We start from the raw sequence: 20,287 nt of genomic DNA on the forward strand, positions 1-20,287 counted from the left end.
GAGAGAGAAATCTGAAACAGGCTCTAGGCTCTGAGCTGTCAGCACAGAGCCTGACATGGAGCTCAAACTCATGAACCATGATATCATGACCTGAGCTGAAGTTGGAGCCTCAACCAACTGAGACACCCAGGTGCCCCTGCATAATTTTCAACATTAACATCTCTTCCAGTCAATTCCATTGCCAGAAAATATAACTTTTAAGTAATTCTGACTAACTATAAATACAGTAATTGCATTCAAAAAGACTTTGAAAAAATCACTTGAAAAATCTTTGTTAACTATAGAATTCTCCCATCTTTGTCTACCAATATTAAATTGAGAAGAAAAAAAAACCCAGGGTTATAATTATTTGAGGAATATTTTCTGTGATATTCTTTTCTTTTTGCACCTATCAATCCTTCCACTGAGGTCATGGAAAACAGATGTATATAGAGAAATTAAAACTAATAGATTTAAATTAATATCCATTATATGCATTTGAGAGCTCTCTTTTGCCATAGTATTCACTGCCTCCCTAACACTCTTGATATGATACTGTTTCATGCCAGGAGTTAGCTCATCAGTGAGAAAATCAAGGGAAGTTTATGTTCTTAACCCCCAGGTTACATACTCTAGTGCGATTCTCTTTTCTTTAAGTGTCTTCCTCTAAAAAATCCCAGCACATAGCTTAGATGCCGCCATTCAAGTGGTCTAGCTTGATACAAATGTCAATATTGTCTCTGTTGTGTATCCACGGAATAACCTCTCTAATATACTTGTGGAATATAACACAGTCTTACCGTGATTGTATTCTCAGAGAGATTATTTACATAATGACTTGTTATATTATAAAGTGAGAGTATAACAACAAACCAAGAAACCAGATTTGCACTGATAGTCTTTATCACTTTAGAAAAGCTTACACGTGACCTTCTTTACAAATTTAAATGTGTTCATAATTTAGGAAAAAAATGTATCCCCATGGTTCCTGAAGAGAGAGCTGAAATTGGGAGACTGTGGAAAAGCGTGTATCATATGATGGCAAAGAACCGCTGCCCTGAATTTTCCTGTAGGCTTTTATTAAAGTTTTCTCTAGCTTCTTCCATCTACCTCACGTCACGAGTACTTGTAATTTAAACATCCAAATACCAGGTCAGAAACATCGAGGTCTGGTCCAGTAGTTCCCAGAGGGTGGCACGGGTACTACTGTCATTGTACACGATGAATTTAGGGGGTACACCAACCAACATTTTGTAATTTTAACAGATACATGTTGATTTTCAAGTATTAGCAAAAATATACCTAGCAAATCAAACTCGTTACTCTACAATTATTCTTTCTTGGGCCAAGCTTTCTTTTTACATAACTTTAAGTTTAAAAAGCGAGGGCATTTAAAGAAAATATTAGGTAAATACTATGTGGGGCTTCTGACAAAAGTCCTGATGGAGGCTGGGGAAACTCTGATGAGTGGGAAAGTGAGTGGAGTGGTTGGGGTCGGTTAACGGTCTGGTTTTAGCTCTGTCACTAGCTGTACCTCTTTAGCAAGTCGGGCTTCTTTGGGTATCTATTCCTTATTTGTAAAGAAATGGTTGGGGTGACCTCTAAGGTTCACTGCAGCACCACCATTCTGTTTTGTTCTCTTGTCAAATGCCATTATAAGGAACATTGATCTCTGTAAAGTGAAACTAAGCATTCTAAGCCTTAACACAAGATGTGCTCACTTAAACTAGTCAGGGAAATCGGCAGACCTAATGTGGAATTTTTTTTTTTTTTGAAGTTAAAACACACGATTGGTAGATTAGACTAATCCTTTTAAAGATTAGAGATAAACTTGAATTTACTTAGCAGCTTTACTTTTTTTTTTTTTTTTTTTTTTTTTTTGCACATGGGAGGGATTCCAAGTACCTTTGGATTCTCTCATGAACATAATAGCCAGACAGAGGAGAGTTTTATGTGCCATATTTGACATGTGTTACTAACATTCTCATCTGGGATTAAAAAGCTTGGGTGTCCCTGATACAGTCATATGAAGCATTTAAGTAAAGTCAGTGTTGGAAAAAAAAAATGCAGTTCAACTTGAAGGGGAAAAAAGATGGACAATCACTAGCTTAAGGTAAAGACTTATGTTTTAAGAAACAGGAGAAGCCTGAAGCTTTATAACTTAAAATAGCTAGTTTGGTTTCTGGTTTTAATTTTTCACTGTGAAAATAGAAAATATGTTAACCAATTGGCCATTTTAAGAGGTAATAAAACGTGAACCCCCAAATTAGCACTACGTGCCTCTATGAGACTGTCTTGAATTAGTTCTTTTCCCAATGGCTCAAATCAAAATCTAATCGTGATTACTAAAAACCATTCAATGTAGAAAAACTACCTCTACCAAGTAATATTTACATGGTCAGCCAGACTGTTTTTAAAAATAATCTCTAAAGTTTGAAAAGTAAACCCCCTTGTCCTTGAATTGGAGTTGGTGTCCCTTTTTCTAGAAGGTCCCAGGTTCACAGGAAAGACTGTCTTCTTGAAGGGTACCTATCATTACTTCTGGCCTAAAAAGAAATTGTATTAACCAATTAAATTGCAAGATGAAAAGAGAAGGTTTCTATGATGATGTTGAATTCTGTGAATATTTGAACTAAATATTTTGGAAATTATCAAATTTAGGACTAACGTACTTCTATTTTCTATTTGGAATACTAATCACATCTATTTAACCTATTCAGCTCAACAAACAAATGAACAAACACCAACAAAACCAACACAATCTATTTTTGGTGGAAATATATCTGCTTGTAAAGGTACAAAAAAAAAAATAGCAAAGATGCTATGGGTGAAAAATTTTACCTGGGATCTCAAAAAGGGAATATTCAGAGAACACATCTAAACATCCAATATAGACACATAGAAATTGGCCCTCTGGAATACCACCAACTTCATTATCTGTTGCAACTTCAAAGGCCTCTTGGAAAATATGGCTTCACAATTCCTAGTTTTTCCAACTATCCTATTAAAAATATCTATAACCGTGCATTCTTGATCTGTGATAATAATTTGACCTCTGTCATCCTCAGTTAGACTTGGTCTGGAAAGTACCAAGTGTCCTGCTTGGAGCTGCTCCTGGCTGGATTAGTCACTGCTGATTTAGTCTCCTCCTCAGAATGGCAGTCAGTCTTTGTCTGGTCTCATTTACGGAAGATGCTCGACCCCTGGGAGGATGGGGCTGGGGGAAAGTAGGCAAACCTGAGCTGCTGACCCTCTTGGGTTGAACTGAGGTTGGGGCAGTGGTGGGTTTTGACACTCCATGCAGGCTGGGGATTTTGATTCCTTTTCCAGAGTTCAGTCTTGCAAGGCTTCTCTCTCCCCGGCTGCTGACCACTGCAGCAGAGGAGGTTAGGCTGCCCTGGTTAAGGGAACACGGTGACAAAGGTAAACTTCCACTGAGCTTCCTGAGCTCCAGAAGCTGTTCTCTGGCTTGGCTCAAAGCCTGTGTCAGTTCAAAGCGTTCTTCACACTCCCTGCGCACTGTTTCCTGAAGAAAAGTGTTCTGAAATGAGAAAAGGTGGGGGGAGAAGCATCCCTAGCTTTAAACTGTGCATTTGGATGGTAATTGGCAATATAAATGGAGAACTGAAATGGAAACCAGAGGTCCGTCTTTGACTGTCTTTGTGGCTACTCTACCACATGGGACAGACAAGTCAAAAACGCAAATGATTTGTGAAGCTGGAAAGAACTTTGAGAGGACATTTGGTTCAACCCTTGCAGTTTGCAGAATAGGAACCAAGAGCCAGTATCACTCAGATGGGTAGTGAGGGGCTGATGCTGGAACCCAGAACTTCTAATGCTTACTTTAGTGGGGTTTCAGCTCGTTGGCACATGTGATGCCTAACAGTTAACATCTGCAGGGGCAAGTATGTTAGTTTATTTTTTTTTCAACGTTTATGTATTTTTGGGACAGAGAGAGACAGAGCATGAACGGGGGAGGGGCAGAGAGAGAGGGAGACACAGAATCGGAAACAGGCTCCAGGCTCTGAGCCATCAGCCCAGAGCCTAACGCGGGGCTCGAACTCCCGGACCGCGAGATCGTGACCTGGCTGAAGTCGGACGCTTAACCGACTGCGCCACCCAGGCCCCCACAAGTATGTTAGTTTATAACGAAGGTAAGCTGCAATACACAAGACAGGTAAAATTGCTTGAATTATAAGATTGAAAGAATAAAACATATCAGGAACAGCGCTTAAACAATAGAATCAGCTACTTTATATGATGCTTTCTCAACGGGACTTAAATATACTGATCGTTTGTTACTTTGTAAGATATATATCAAAATAAAGAAGAACGTTATTTGCTTTTAACTCCATTTGACAATCATGTATCAAGTCGCCAGAAGCTGTAGTGGATACAATACCTGCCCTCAATAAGTTTGCAGCCTCATGAGTTTGAGCAGAGCTGTTTTTTATGTCTCCAACAGGATTTGGAACCAAGGGTAGAAGTTATGTAGTTGAAGATAAGGAAGAACTTTTTAAAAGCCAGAGCTGTCTGGAGGATACCCTGAAGGGTTAAATCTCACTTGACTGGGATGGACTGGAGCAAACTTAAACTTCAAATGGGTGACTGAACTAGATATCACTAAGGTCCCTTCAAATTCCAAGACTATAGTTTTAGTTAAAGAAGTTACTCATCTTTCGTCTATGGAATTCATCCAAATTATTTCAAGGTCCATGGTAAGAATTAGCTCTTGGATCTTTCTAACCTCCTGACATGTCTGTAGAATGTCAAAAAAGAGGTTGAAAAGCAAACAATTCAAAGTAGTAAACAAATAAGGAAACAATTAAAATGATTGTGCTAGAGCCAGCAATAGCACTGCTAGGAATTTACCCAAGGGATACCGGAGTACTGATGCATAGGGGCACTTGTACCCCAATGTTTATAGCAGCACTCTCAACAATTGCCAAATTATGGAAAGAGCCTAAATGCCCATCAACTGATGAATGGATAAAAAAATTGTGGCTTATATACACAATGGAGTACTACGTGGCAATGAGAAAGAATGAAATATGGCCCTTTGTAGCAACATGGATGGAACTGGAGAGTGTGATGCTAAGTGAAATAAGCCATACAGAGAAAGACAGATACCATATGGTTTCACTCTTATGTGGATCCTGAGAAACTTAACAGAAACCCATGGGGGAGGGGAAGGAAAAAAAGAGGTTAGAGTGGAAGAGAGCCAAAGCATAAGACACTCTTAAAAACTGAGAACAAACTGAGGGTTGATGGGGGGTGGGTGATGGGTATTGAGGAGGGCACCTTTTGGGATGAGCACTGGGTGTTGTATGGAAACCAATTTGACAATAAACTTCATACATTGAAATAAAATAAAATAAAATAAAATAAAATAAAATAAAATAAGATGATTGTGCTATAGGATTCTCTGACTAAAAATGAATTTCCATCAGGTTAGTTTGTAAAACTACCCAAGGCATTGCCAAATCTGTCAGTGGGAAGTATCTTCCCAAGGCTTTTCCTGAATAACCTGCTGTCAGTGGAACTAAGTAACAAAGCATCAGAGAAAGTAGCATCTTCCTGTATTTGAGTTTCTTGTAATTATGATCAGAACTCTATTCAATTCCAAATTTGGTCAGAATTGAAGAATATGGCACAATTCCAGATTGACAGTTGTTCTGTAATTTTCTATAAAATCAGCAGCACGTCTGGGTCAAACAAAGCTTCGTCACTTTCATATATTATTAACATACACATGGGTCCATATAAGCATATATATTTTTTTAAATAATGAGGGTTAAGTACTTGCTTCTAGTTAGGTGCTTTTGTTTTTTTGTTATTGTTTTTGTTTTTGTTTTGAGAAACTGGAGACCAAGGATGGTGTTTGTGGCTTTATCATCTGGTTTTCATTAATCCTATCTGAAATACTTGTTGAAAAGGCAAGAGAGGAAGGGCCAGGGAAGAATATTAGTAAGTTGCTCTGTTAGATGTCATCTCATCCCCTGTTCTGACAAAGAAAAACCGTGAAGCCCTACTGCTTATTTGACCTGCCGAAAGCAGCCCAGCCCTGAAGTGGTAGGTCCTGCTCCCAGCTGCCCATGCCTAAATGAATTGTCTAATTATACCAAGCATGCAGGGACCGATTTGTTTCTGGACACAGAAGCAATTAAAAAAAAATAAGACACTTCATCTATCTTTGCCCAAGTTTCCTAAACTTAATCTAAACTTTATTTTAAGTGGCACACCATCAATGCATTATTTCCTATTAATAGAGTTAGCTGGCAAAATATGTTGAAGTGATTAGATTCAAGGGGCTTTCAATTACTTAGTATAAAAAATTCCCTTGATTAAGAAAGTTATGAGAAAGAGTTAAGTTTATTTGAATATATAAAAGAAAAGAATGGATAGCAGTTAACTGATGAGGTCAATAAATTGCTGACATGAATAACAGGTGCACCAATATGGAAGGATAATGTAATGGGTGATGTGATGACAAGGGCTCTCATTAAAATAAAAATAAAATTCAATCCATTCACTAAAATTAAATTCACGTCTGAAAGGAAAGGAGTGGTGTTCTATGGAAAACATCCGTAAAGCAAGTCACCTAAAAGCTATTTTAGGCAAGTGACATTGCACTAAAGGAGGAAATGAAAAGGTGGAGTGAACTCAAAGATGTCCCCATAGCAAGTATAATGGGAACAAAGTGCCGGCCAACTCCAGACTAGACTTTGGAAGGGCTGCTGATCATCTTGGTCTGGGGCCCACTGCTCTGGAACTCATCCTTTTTCAAGCTATTAGCTTCCAGTACAAAGGACTATTTCTCTTTCTTCTGTTATTTCAAATCAGGAGGACCTCTGAACTGAAAACAGGCTCCAGAATTAGGACTTCTATTTTTGTATTTGCCATAAACACTGTGAAATCTCAGGTGAATCTCACAATATCTGCATATCCTCTGCTACCATTACCTCCTGTTTTAAAATTGAGATTATAACTCAGTTTTGTACAACAGGCAATTCAGATGTTATAATTTATTCAACCATGGAGTATCAAAATGGAAATAGAACACATCAAGTGTAGAGGATTGCTATTTCGAGGGTGGGGTGTGTGTGACAGGGCATGACAAGAGCACACATGGATGTGGCCAGAGCCAGTAAGGGAAAATTCCATCATGTGTGGAAAAGAATCACTCACTTGTGACTAGATTGCTTTCAGTGATTTAGGCAAAATATCTATCTTTTGGGGCTGTTTTTTTTTTGAAGTTTGTTTTTTTGGAAGAATTTTAATGTGTGTTTTCACTGAACAACGTAGGAAAATGTGTAAGATGGAAATTCAGTAAGATTGAAAATCCTGGGCAAACATGAGACTAATCAGTGAAGCCCTAGCATTCTAAACGTTTCAGGTAAAATTATCTTTGGTCATATTTTAGCATGGTAAAATGGTAAAGAAGGGGCAGTGGGGTTTTCCAGGCCAAATGGGCAGCGAGTGCAAATGGCTGGTAGTGACAGTGGGAGAGGCACATCTTGGGATGACACATGGCTTAGTATGACTTGGATGCAGAATGAACAGGCAGGGAAGAGTGAGCAGGGTCTGATCGAAGATGACTGTAATAACATGCTAAATATTAGAGTTTTAACTTAATTATGAGGGTCATATGGAGTCGTTGAAAGGTTTATTTCAAGCATGGGGCTGGCATGGTCAAATCTGCATTGAAGGAAGATCCCTTTGCCAGCTCTATGGAAAATGGCCCCAAGTGGGGCAAGAAAAGAAACAGGGAGGATCGTAAGAGAGCAACATTTTCACAGAGGAGGTTCCTATCCCCTGCACCCCTTGATTAGGGTGGTCTGGGCACAGGAGAATTAGTGTTTCTGGGTCCTAAAGTTCTGTTGATGGTGAAGAGCATTACCAGTAGAATATGTCTATAACATTTTCAGATGAAGGCCACTTTGGGCTTAAAATATGGCTTAATCACACTCCCACTGGGTAAGTAAATGTCAAAATGAAAATATAAATTAGCTTTCCATCTGTTTGAAATTTCTAATATTAAAAAAATGGCCAATTTCCCCCACTCTTTACAATGTAAAAGTAGTTTATTTTTGTGTTTGTTTTCATTTTTTTTCCTTAGAGACAGCTGGATTGTTTTCAATTCCAAAGACAGTGGAAGAAGCAGGAGAAGGCTTTGCTGGGTAACCTGATCATTCTGAAGATGAAAATCCCATTTGTGATGGCAATCACTTGAATTTGGCAATTTGGGGGGAACATGCCAGGAAAGCAAGTCCTCAGTGAAGAATAACCACAGATGGCTGTCTTTTTTATGCTTTACGTCCAATGAGGTCTGAACCAGTCATGGAATGATCAGATTATAGTTTCTACCCACCCACACGAGATATATCCCAGGGTGAGTAGATGACTGGACAACTGGGTGGGGAGCCAAGGCAAAGGGAAACTGGAAAAGGTGTGGAAACCAGAAAGATGAGTAGGAGCTAGCAAAGGATGTGCCCAAACTTCCATTTATGGCTTCTGTTCAACTAATCTGATCAGCCCAAAACACTGCGGAAAAACAGAAGAGATGGCCCTTTGATAAGACAGCAATGAGAACCTGAATAGATTTCCAGGAAAGAAGTAAGATGGATGGTAGGCAGGCTGTTCTAAAATTGTATTTCTGTGCTCACAGACTTAATGGACACTGTGAAATAACTACTGCAGATATACTGAAACAGAAGTAGAAATGGGGAAATATAAACAACCCCTAGGACTAATATGCCTCAAGAGCAGATTTTCAGAATGGGGAGGAAGAGCCCTTGAAGGCACAGTGTTCAGGATTCAATTGTCTAAGTCAATAATCTAAGATTTAATTAGTATTAATTAAATACAATGGAAACAATTTCTCCCTATTTTTTCTCATTCTGTCAATTTTCTGGCATCTATACTCTGCATCCGGGCAAACTGTCTCCAACATGTAAAAGGCGGTCTTGCTTAGCTCTCCCTCTGCACTGCTGAAGCCTCTCAGTCTGACTGCCTCACTCCTGTCTGCCCCATGCCTCATGGTTAAGGTTCTCAGGTTGTTTGTTCACCCATCCTCCCTGCCAACCAACCCTAGGAGTAGCCCATGGTCACTAAAAGCTTTCCCAGTTCTCTCTCTGCTCCCTGTGGAGCCAGAGGTTAGAGAAGAGATTCATATGTTCTAATTTTATTTGGTCCCTAAATTGAGAAGTAAGTGGTTCCACTAATTAACTAACTTAATTTACTAACCGGTGCTTTGTTTTCTCATAAATGGAATTACCAGAGAAATGTGTGCCATTTTATCTATATCAATTAAATATGTAAATATAGAAAATGCATATCCTTGGAGTGGCTCAGTGGTTAAGTGACTGACTTTGGCTCAGGTCATGATCTCATGGTTTGTGGGTTCAAGCCCCGCATCGGGCTCTGTGCTAACAGCTGAGAGCCTGGAGCCTGCTTTAGATTCTGTATCTCCTTTTCTCTCTGCCCTTCTTCTGCTTGTGCTCTGTCTCTCTCTCAAAAATAAAAAATAAAAAATTTTTACAAAATGCATATCCTAAAACTAAGCAAATCCCTCCTGCCAAAAAAAAAAAAAAAGCTCTTTGCAAACACCGTATCTTCCTCAAATTTAATCTTTGACTTCACACAAATCCATCCTTGCCAGATTTATTAGTAAGCTTTCCTAAATAAATGGGTTTTCTTTTTTTTTTCTTAAATAGATTTTACATTTGAAAAATATTAGCCCCACATTGGGCTCTGCTATGAGCATGGAGCCTGCTTGAGATGAAAAAAAAAAAAAAATGTACTCCTTCACACTTCCAAGTTCTACCTCCAGGGAATAACTATTTTCAGGTTTTTAAGCTGTTTCTTGCGATATTTATTTCCATATTTCTATGTAATAACATTATGCAGTTATCTCATGGTTTTTCAATTTTGAAGTCATTATCTAATGGCTTCATAGGATAGAAGATGAGGATTCAGCTTCCCATTCCAACTCCTAGCAGGTGTTTCTCTTTTTCCCATGAGCAGATATTCCTGTTCCCTGGGAGAAATTTCTATCACAATTTTGTTGAAAAATCTTCCCAATTTCCATCACAATTTTTATTTTGCTTTATATGATTATAGTATATAATATTATGTAGACCTGAGCCATGCAGTGTACTATGATTACATTTCCTTTCTGGCATGGCTTCCTTTCACAGTTAATTATTGTCCCACTATTTATCTGCTTAGGTTTCTGGGTTGTTGATTACTTATTTTTCACCAAATCTACTTATATAAGTGTAAATATCCTTTCAGCATGTTCGAACACTCCATGTAATCTATCAGCTTCTCTTATATTGAAGAAATACTTCTAAAAACCCTCCATTCTGCTGAACCCAGCCTGGTTGTTCTCTAAATCTGTTGCCCTGCTGTAATTCTGAGATTTCATCCTTTCTCCCTCTCTGACCTGAAAACTTCCTAAGAACTTATGTTTATCCTTAAGGTATAGATATTTCATGATGAAATGCTTTGGTGGAATGGCTTTACCATTCATTATGCTGAGTGGACCCTTCTTCCAATATAGAAGTGTATGTCCTTCAGTACTTAGAAATGTTCTTGATTAGTTTCTGCACTAATCTTTCCTCCACTTTCTCTGTTCTCTCTTTCCAGAACTCCTCTAATTTTCTTTTCTTCTCTCCATCTCTTTGTTTTTCTCTTCTATTTTCTGGGAGATTTATTCATCTTTACCATCTAACCCAAATATTGAATTTTTTACTTTAGTTCTTATATTTTAATATTTATTCTTGTTCTTTATTCATTAGCCTCTGCTTATGTTCCATGGATGCAATATCTTTTCTTTTCTCTCTCAGGACATTAATTGTACTCTTTTTTGAAGCTCCCTGCATGCATTATTTTGTATCTTTTTCTTCTGAGTTGCTTTTTTTTCCTTCTGAGTTTTACTTTGATCCTAGTTTCTGTCTCATATTTGAGGTGTTTCTAAAACATTTGATGATCTTTGGCTGTTGACGTTTAAAAAGGAGTCTCCTAAATGTTACTGGAAGCTCTGTGTGTCTAGGTGAGGGCTTAATGATTGGTATACTTCTTAATGGGTAGATTAGACATGACTATTGCCATTTCACTGGGAGACCCCAATTGTCAATATCCATAGATCTTTTTCCTCTCCTCTCCTCCTCTCTCCCCTCCCATCCCCTCCCCTCCCCTCCCATTCCCCTCTCCTCTCCTCTCCTCTCCTCTCCTCTCCTCTTCTCTTTTCTCTTCCTGCATTTCTCCAGAGAAGATTCTTCCAATTTCCTAGCTGTTGATATATAAACCTAGTTGTCTATTCTGGGAAGTAAGTGGGTAAAGTGGTTCAAGAGGTCTCACTCTGAGGTACAGACTTTCATTCTAGCCTTATCCCACAATCTGCTCTTCTGTATCCTCAGGTCCAAAGTCTCTTACATTCAGGTTTTTCTAGAGTATAAACCTTTGGTATACTGCCAGGATGGTGGGTGAGGTTGCTTAGGGGTTAGTGAGGGCATCTGAGGATCTGTCTGTTCCTTTCGCAATTATTCAAACAATCCTGTTTTCAGATCCACTCCTCTCCCTCTTTCAGAAGTATCTGGTGTCTCCAATCACTGAGTCTTTCCAGCATTGTGTCACATAATTGGATTTGCTCCTTTTAGGGTTCCACCTCACTTCCCCAATCCCCACAGGCATCAGGTTTCAATATCCTACAATCTACTAATTACCTCTCAACACTGCTTTCTAAATTTTCAAAATTTGATCAATGTCTCTTTCATCTAGTGTCAACTCCTTCCTCTCCTGTTCTCTTTTCCTTATGGATATATTCACTTTTTATTAATTTACTGTAATTTTAGTGATGTTTTGGGATTACATAGATAAACATATGTATTCAATTCTCCATATTTAACCAAGAGCATTATTATTATTATTATTATTATTATTATTATTTTTACTGTTTTTATTTATTTTTGAGACAGAGAGAGAGAGAGAGAGACAGAGTGCAAGCAGGAGAGGGGCAGAGAGGCAGACACAGAATCCAAAGCACGCTCCAGGCTCTGAGCTGACAGTACAGAGCCAACGCGAGGCTCAAATTCACAAAATGTGAGATTATGACCTGGGCCAAAGTCAGACGCTCAACCCTCTGAGCCACCCAGGTGCCCCAGGAGCATTGTTTTTTCTTTTTGAATGTCTTTCATCTTCATTAGATGGCTACAGAAACTGATATTTTAAAATTTCTGTCCCATTGTTTTCCTTACTGATAATCTTAAGACAACAAAAATATTGAACTTCCTTTGGTAGTTCCTTTCTGTTTTTGTTTTGGGTTCCTTTTGGATTTACCACATTCTTCCTCTGAATTACTGAATTACAACATGTAATTCTCTGTCAGTGCGGCTGGGCCACGCTGTCTTGACAGGACTCACATGAAGCTAGTAGGAAGGAAAACTGGCAGCAAGAAGCATGTGACTATTTTAATCTGTTTTTAAATGATGTTCTATTCCCTAACATACTATATTTCTTTTTGAATTCTTTCTTCTTTTAAAAAAATATTCCCTTTTTTTAGGTGTGTCTTTTCCCTATGAAGGATTTTCACGGGCCCCCTTTCAACATTCACATTTCCCATACAGCTCTACTTTCCATTTTCTCCCCTTTCACCTGCATCTTTTGTTGCTAAACCTTCTTGATCCTGGTGTTCCTCTGGATGCTCTCCAATAATCCGGCTCCATGCAGGAATGCCCATTTGCCCTTTAGAGACTCTGGCTTTCCTCCTATCCTTAAGAACATTCTTTATACAATTAAAAACAAAGTCCACCCATTCTCTGGCCTCGTGAAAGAGAGCAGGGCTTTCCTGTCTTTAATTAGCTTCTTTATTAGACCAAAAATTTATCTTCATTCTAATGACAATTTGTCCTTCACTTTGTCCTTTTTTCTCCAGAACCTGACAAATTTCAAGTATCTGAAATGTGTGATCAAAATAATAGTGTTTTTCACTGTATAAGCTACAGCCCCTATTCTTTCTGGCTCATAAATCCTACCCCTTTTATTGTCTCATTCCCTATTTTTATAGGAATATTCTGGATTTTGGTATGCTTAACCAGAGAAGCAGCCTTAATTATTTATTCTTATAGTTCAGTGTCAATTATTTAACTTCGAAAGGAAAATCTAATCTACCTCCCCTCCTTCCACCCCAGCTAAAGGAAGTCTGTCCCTAGGCGTGTCCTTAGGTAACTTTACTTTTGGAATGATCCTTTTCTATTCCCCAGTACTCATCAATGATCATTTAAGTGCCAACCCAGTGTTTTGTATATCTCAAAAGTCTACATTAAAGAAAAAATAAAACTTCATCTCTAAGTAGTTTCCTTTTACAACTACTGAGCAGAAAGAGCTCCACATGTAGCTCCTTTGGCTGAAAAAGAAATTCATTCTTCACTTTTAATCTAGGGTCTCTTGCCAAAATTACCTCTAGTGGCCTGGCCCTGAGACTGGCAGCCTCTAGGATGGCCCCCAGTTATCCCCGCCCTCTTGCTTATTCACATCCTTGTGCAATCTCTTTGCTTTGAATGTGAGCTGGACTTACTGACTCATTTATAATGAATAGAATTTAGCAGAAGCAATGGGATGTCACTTCTGAGATTATGTTACAAAGACTGTAGCTTCTATATTAGACACCTCTCTTGCACTCTCATTCTTCCTCACTTGGTGCTCTGAGCCAACCCAGCTGTTGTTGTTCTACGTAGAAGTCCTTGTTGTAAGGAACTAAGGGAGTCCTGCGACCAACAGCCAGCAAGGTGCTAAGGCTGTCAGCCCAACAGCCATAATAAAATAACTCCTGCTAACAACCACAAAGTGAGTCTGAAAACAAATCTTCCTCTAGTTGAGCCTTTAGACAAAACTGTATGCCTGACTCCCTGACACCAACCTCACAAGAGGTCTTAAGCCAAAAGTACCTAGCTAAGTCAAATTCAGAGCCCTGGCCCACAGAAACTGTGAGATAGTAAATGCTTGTTGTTTGAGAACACTGAATTTGAGAATAGTGGATTGTTCAACAAGGGATAGCCAATAGGCCCTTAAACCCAATTTTTAAAGATTTCAGTCTATGCTTTTTATATAAGTTTCTGTTTAGGGGCACCTGGGTGGCTCAGTTGGTTGAGCGTCCGACTTCAGCTCAGGTCATGATCTCACACTCCGTGAGTTCTAGCCCCACGTCGGGCTCTGTGCTGACAGCTCAGAGCCTGGAGCCTGCTTTGGATTCTTTGTCTCCCTCTCTCTCTGCCCCTCCCCTGCTCATGCTCTGTCTCTCTCTGTCTCAAAAATAAAACAAAAACAAAAACAAAAACAAAACATATATAAGTTTCTGTTTAGGTCATTCTTTCCTCTGGATGTCAGTGTAATTACTCATATAAGATTTTCTTATGGCACAAAAACAGACACATAGGCCAATGGAATAGAATAGAAACCCCAGAACTAGACCCACAAACGTATGGCCAACTCATCTTTGACAAAGCAGGAAAGAACATCCAATGGAAAAAAGACAGTCTCTTTAACAAATGGTGCTGGGAGAACTGGACAGCAACATGCAGAAGATTGAAACTAGACCACTTTCTCACACCATTCACAAAAATAAACTCAAAATGGATAAAGGACCTGAATGTGAGACAGGAAACCATCAAAACCCTAGAGGAGAAAGCAGGAAAAGACCTCTCTGACCTCAGCCGCAGCAATTTCTTACTTGACACATCCCCGAAGGCAAGGGAATTAAAAGCAAAAATGAACTACTGGGACCTTATGAAGATAAAAAGCTTCTTCACAGCAAAGGAAACAATCAACAAAACTAAAAGGCAACCAACAGAATGGGAAAAGATATTTGCAAATGACATATCAGACAAAGGGCTAGTATCCAAAATCTATAAAGAGCTCACCAAACTCCACACCCGAAAAACAAATAACCCAGTGAAGAAATGGGCAGAAAACATGAATAGACACTTCTCTAAAGAAGACATCCGGATGGCCAACACGCGCATGAAAAGATGCTCAATGTCGCTCCTCATCAGGGAAATACAAATCAAAACCACACTCAGATATCACCTCACGCCAGTCAGAGTAGCCAAAATGAACAAATCAGGAGATTATAGATGCTAGAGGGGATGTGGAGAAACGGGAACCCTCTTGCACTGTTGGTAGGAATGCAAATTGGTGCAGCCACTCTGGAAAACAGTGTGGAGGTTCCTCAGAAAATTAAAAATAGACCTACCCTATGACCCAGCAATAGCACTGCTAGGAATTTACCCAAGGGATACCGGAGTACTGATGCATAGGGGCACTTGTACCCCAATGTTTATAGCAGCACTCTCAACAATAGCCAAATTATGGAAAGAGCCTAAATGTCCATCAACTGATGAATGGATAAAAAAATTGTGGTTTATATACACAATGGAGTACTATGTGGCAATGAGAAAGAATGAAATATGGCCCTTTGTAGCAACATGGATGGAACTGGAGAGTGTGATGCTAAGTGAAATAAGCCATACAGAGAAAAATAGATACCATATGGTTTCACTCTTATGTGGATCCTGAGAAACTTAACAGAAACCCATGGGGGAGGGGAAGGAGAAAAAAAAGAGGTTAGAGTGGAAGAGAGCCAAAGCATAAGAGATTCTTAAAAACTGAGAACAGGGGCGCCTGGGTGGCGCAGTCGGTTAAGCGTCTGACTTCAGCCAGGTCACGATCTCGCGGTCCGTGAGTTCGAGCCCTGCGTCGGGCTCTGGGCTGATGGCTCAGAGCCTGGAGCCTGTTTCCGATACTGTGTCTCCCTCTCTCTCTGCCCCTCCCCCGTTCATGCTCTGTCTCTCTCTGTCCCAAAAATAAATAAACGTTGAAAAAAAAATTTTTTTTAAAAACTGAGAATGAACTGAGGGTTGATGGGGAGAGGGAGGGAGGGGAGGGTGGGTGATGGGTATTGAGGAGGGCACCTTTTGGGATGAGCACTGGGTGTTGTATGGAAACCAATTTGACAATAAACTTCATATATTGAAAAAAAAAGATTTTCTTTAAATTCTTCTTTGAGAGCAGGTAATGGCAGCTGTCAGTCTTGTTCCTAATTGCATATATAGGGCCTAGCACCTGGCCCCTGGATAGATGCTCAATATATATTTATTGCATTCAACACTTCTTTTTTTTTTTTTTTTTTACATGTCCTAGTGTATAGGTTACTCCTCAGTTTCCATATTGCCATGTCTTTGGATATTTAAGAGTTAGAAAACCTGCCAGTCTAACTGCCTTGATCTCTCTTTCCTTTAACCAGTTGACCCTCCTTTAGAACTTCAACACTGCTGTCTCATTTGAAGCAACTCTGTATCGCCTCTCTCCTTTGGGTTTCTCCAGCAGAACCAAGTCCATGTGTGCTGTCCTTTCCCACTCATGCCAGGACTGGTGGAAGCAGCAACCTTGATGAGGGAGGCTATGCTATTGTGTGTTGGCAGGAGATGCTCAATCAGCTGACTCCCTAAACATCTGGAGAAGCAAGTAGCATGTTTATTGGTATTTTGAAAGAAAGAAAGAAAGAAAGAAAGAAAGAAAGAAAGAAAGAAGAGCAAAAGAAAGAAAGAGCAAAAGAAAGAAAGAAAGAAAGAAAGAAAGAAAGAAAGAAAGAAAGAAAGAAAGAAAGAAAGAAAGAAAAAGAAAGAACAAAGGAGGGAAGGAAGGAAATGAAGCCTGGCAATGTTGAGTGCTAAGCCTGAGGGTCACTTTGAAACTTAGAAGCAGAATCACTAGAACTCAGGTTTCCTGAAACAGGAAACATCATATCATGGAGATTCAAATAGAATCTTGGCTCTGCCATGCTGTGTGACCTCAACTGCTTTGCAGTTCTGAAATAAGAATTCATTAGAGAACAATTTCAAATCAAAATAATTCTATTCCAGTTTAAACAAAAACATTGCTGAAATAATCATGCATACATAAGAAAGAAGACCAACTCATGTACATTATGCTATAGTTTAGGTTGACAGAAAGATAAAGCCCTAAAGAGAAATTACTTTCAGAATATATTGTCCAAATTATTTTTTGAACGTAAGCAGCAAGTGCTCTAAAAGTTTCTTTGGCAAAGACTGAATGTCAAAACCAGTAAGACATAAATACGCAAAGATTTCTAGTCTTAGAAGTTTTAAATGTTTTTTGCAACACAGTAGAACTGGGTGCTGAGGAAACCATAGAGATCTTGTAGTTCAGTGAATTTCATTTTACAGAAAAGGAAGCCAGGTGAAGAGAGGTTAAGTGACTGCCTAGTTAAGGACACAGCCAGGACGTAATTCCAGGTTCCTGACTAACAGTCCTCAACTGCATGACACCAAGCTACCTTTGATGTTTGTTTGTTTGTTTACTTTTTGAAAGAGTGTGTGCTCTTTCACTAATCACAGAGGCACCATCGTCTGCTTCCTACCTGTTCCTGGGACTGGTTAAACTGCTGCATCAGTTGTGTTTGTGCCAGCATTACTCTATCTAGCTCATCTGACTTCAGCTTCATTTCCTTCCTCAAGTCCTCTGAAATGGAATCGTTACTGTCAGTTTCTTTCTTCAGGCGGGCTTCAAATTCTGCAACCAAATTTTTAAGGTTTTCAATTTCTTTCTCCTTTGATTCAGAATCTTCAGTATGTCGGATACAAGATTCATGGAGTTTTTCTTCAAGGGTGGCCACTTCCAGCTTTAGATCTCTAGTAGCACTTGCGATTAAATCAGGTATCTGTAAGATAAATCTTGTATTAGTTTGTAGGCAATATCTCTAGGCAACCAAAGAGTCCTTATGGCTTTAGGAGGTTTATTCTAAATTTTTTTTTTTCAACGTTTATTTATTTTTGGGACAGAGAGAGACAGAGCATGAACGGGGGAGGGGCAGAGAGAGAGGGAGACACAGAATCCGAAACAGGCTCCAGGCTCTGAGCCATCAGCCCAGAGCCCGACGCGGGGCTCAAACTCACAGACAGCGAGATCGTGACCTGGCTGAAGCTGGACGCTTAACCGACTACGCCACCCAGGTGCCCCTAGGAGGTTTATTCTAAACAACCAGTGTGCTCTTCTTATCAAATGAAAACAAATCCTATGACACTATGTAGGTTTCCAAAATTTTCTTTTTAAAAGTTAAGACTAAAACCTATTTTTACCACCTTAAGTGGAATTGCATTAATCACTTGGGCATCCTTGGAAATATATAAATCTTTGTGTCCGGATTGAGCTACCAAGGACAGCTCAAGTCTTGATCCATGTACCTGTCTGGATTCAGTGTGGGGTGGCTTTGGGACCTAGAAATGCCTGATGTTTGGGGATGCACATAGAGGAGCACCACAGTTATATTCTATTCATGCTATAATTACAGTAAGTTTTGTTTTGACATATATTTTTTCTTTCTCATATATGATGACTGGAGATGCCCTCAGGTACTATACCTCTAGATCAGCACTGCCCAGTAGAACTCTCTGTGATGACAGAAATAGTCTGTGATGTCCAATATGGTAGCCACTAGCCACCTGTACCTACTGACAGTAGTATGTCAGTAAATGTTTAGCAACTGATGCACACACACACACAAAAAGCCAGATTTGTATCTAGTCTCCATGTAGACTCCGTGTGGACTGGGTGTAAATACTCTCACCACGGCCAATTCCAAGGTACCAAGGTGACATAACCAATTGCTGAGTTGGGAAGAGAGGCCAACAAAAAGGCTCTGGCTTGCCAGTACTGGCTAGTGAGCATTTAGAATGTGGCTAATGTGGCTGAGGAACTGAATTTTAAATTTAAATTTTAATTACTTGAAATTTAAGTAGCCACATATGGCTAACATATTAGATTGTACAGTTCTAGAGAATACCAGAATACTTTGCAAATATACTATCTCTCAGGTGGTACTTCTAGATAAAGAGATGAGAGAATGAGAGATAAAGAGAGAAGATGAGGAGCTTTTCCTTAGAGTCATGGAAGTCTTTAGAAGGGAAAAGACTGCTTGTTTTCTTTCTCCTTAAAAAACAAAGAGCAGAAAACAAACCAGGAAGAGGAAAGTTGCTTCTGATGAAACATATCCTTATTATTTGTGCTACAGATATTGTCACATTATAAATATTAGTACAAGAAACCAGTCCATGAAGAATCTGGAAAACATTCATAGACCAAAGTTCCAAGGATTCTGTGAACTATTATTTACGAGTAATGCATCCAAAATTTGTTTCAAATGTTAAATTTACATTAAGAATAACTTTTGCAAGAAATCTATTCACACTTAGTAACTTGAAAAATTAAATTAATATTCCATTATATTCAATTAATCCAGGAAGGAAGAGGATCATTGCTAGGTCTGAGCAGTCGTTTCCATCATCCAAAGGAGAACTGACACTGAAAAAGAGCAGGTTATCTTTGGGACAGGAGACTCACAAAGCCACAAATATATTTTGATTTTTTCAAAACAGGAGTCAGCATTTACAAATCAAGAGAATTAGAAAATCTGGATTTATGACTTCTTTTAAAAAACTATAACTCTTGGCAAGTTGGGGCCTGCCTTAATAGGCTTCTTCTGGAAGAAAACTAGTATAGGAGAGGTAGAAACTTGGGTGAGCTGAGATTCTAAGCTTTCAGCTATCAGCTTGGAATCTCTCAAGTGCACCATTGTCCCAACAGGATTTCACTTACAAAACACAAATTCAAAGATAAAGTTATTAAGAGTTTCAAGACAACATTTGGAGAGCATTAAACCCAAGAGGTATGAGGCATTTCTGAGTGTGGGCCCTGTGACACTGGACTTGTCATATACTCACGTAGTTGGCCCTGCCTATTGTTCACAGCGCTCTTGAAAAGGCTGTACCATATCTCCTGTTCACTGAAGTAGAGGCCATTAAGTCTCATTTGATGCCTAATTTACACAGACTGTTAATGAGTTTATTCAAAGTATGGTTTCCCCACTGGGTCTTGGTTAATATACACACACATATACATACACACGAACACATACATATATACACAAACACATGTATATATATATGGTGCTCAGGTCTTATAATAACAGGACAACCTTAACAAAACCTTAAATTATGTTTAGGGGGCACCTGGCTGGCTCAGTCAGAAAAGATGCGACTCTTGATGTGAGATTATGAGTTCAAGCACCACACTAGGTGTAGAGGTTACTTAAAAATAAAATCTTCAAAAAAATTATGTTTAGCACACACTGCTTCAGAAATTATGGAGGTAGATTACATTTTTAAATATTTCCCTTCATTCAAAATGTCTAGAATTGAAAATATTTGCAATTAAAGGAGATAGGCTTTAG

At 39.0% G+C, this 20,287-nt stretch overlaps 1 protein-coding gene across 2 annotated transcripts in view; it reads right to left on the minus strand.

Annotated features, from left to right (window-relative positions):
* Window positions 1-864: 864 nt before the first annotated feature.
* The window catches only part of LEKR1 (leucine, glutamate and lysine rich 1), a 185,210-nt gene continuing 165,787 nt past the window's right edge, over window positions 865-20,287 (minus strand). For both annotated transcript variants that reach the window (XM_043595048.1, XM_043595049.1), the window contains 2 exons: window positions 17,420-17,719; window positions 865-3,520 (listed from right to left, as the gene is read on the minus strand). In XM_043595048.1, the coding sequence (XP_043450983.1) occupies window positions 3,107-3,520; window positions 17,420-17,719 (714 nt within the window). In that variant the 3' untranslated portion in view covers window positions 865-3,106. The remainder of the gene's footprint in view (window positions 3,521-17,419; window positions 17,720-20,287) is intronic.

Source organism: Prionailurus bengalensis, chromosome C2 (genome assembly GCF_016509475.1).
Source record: "Prionailurus bengalensis isolate Pbe53 chromosome C2, Fcat_Pben_1.1_paternal_pri, whole genome shotgun sequence".
In the NCBI taxonomy this organism is placed as follows: domain Eukaryota; kingdom Metazoa; phylum Chordata; class Mammalia; order Carnivora; family Felidae; genus Prionailurus; species Prionailurus bengalensis.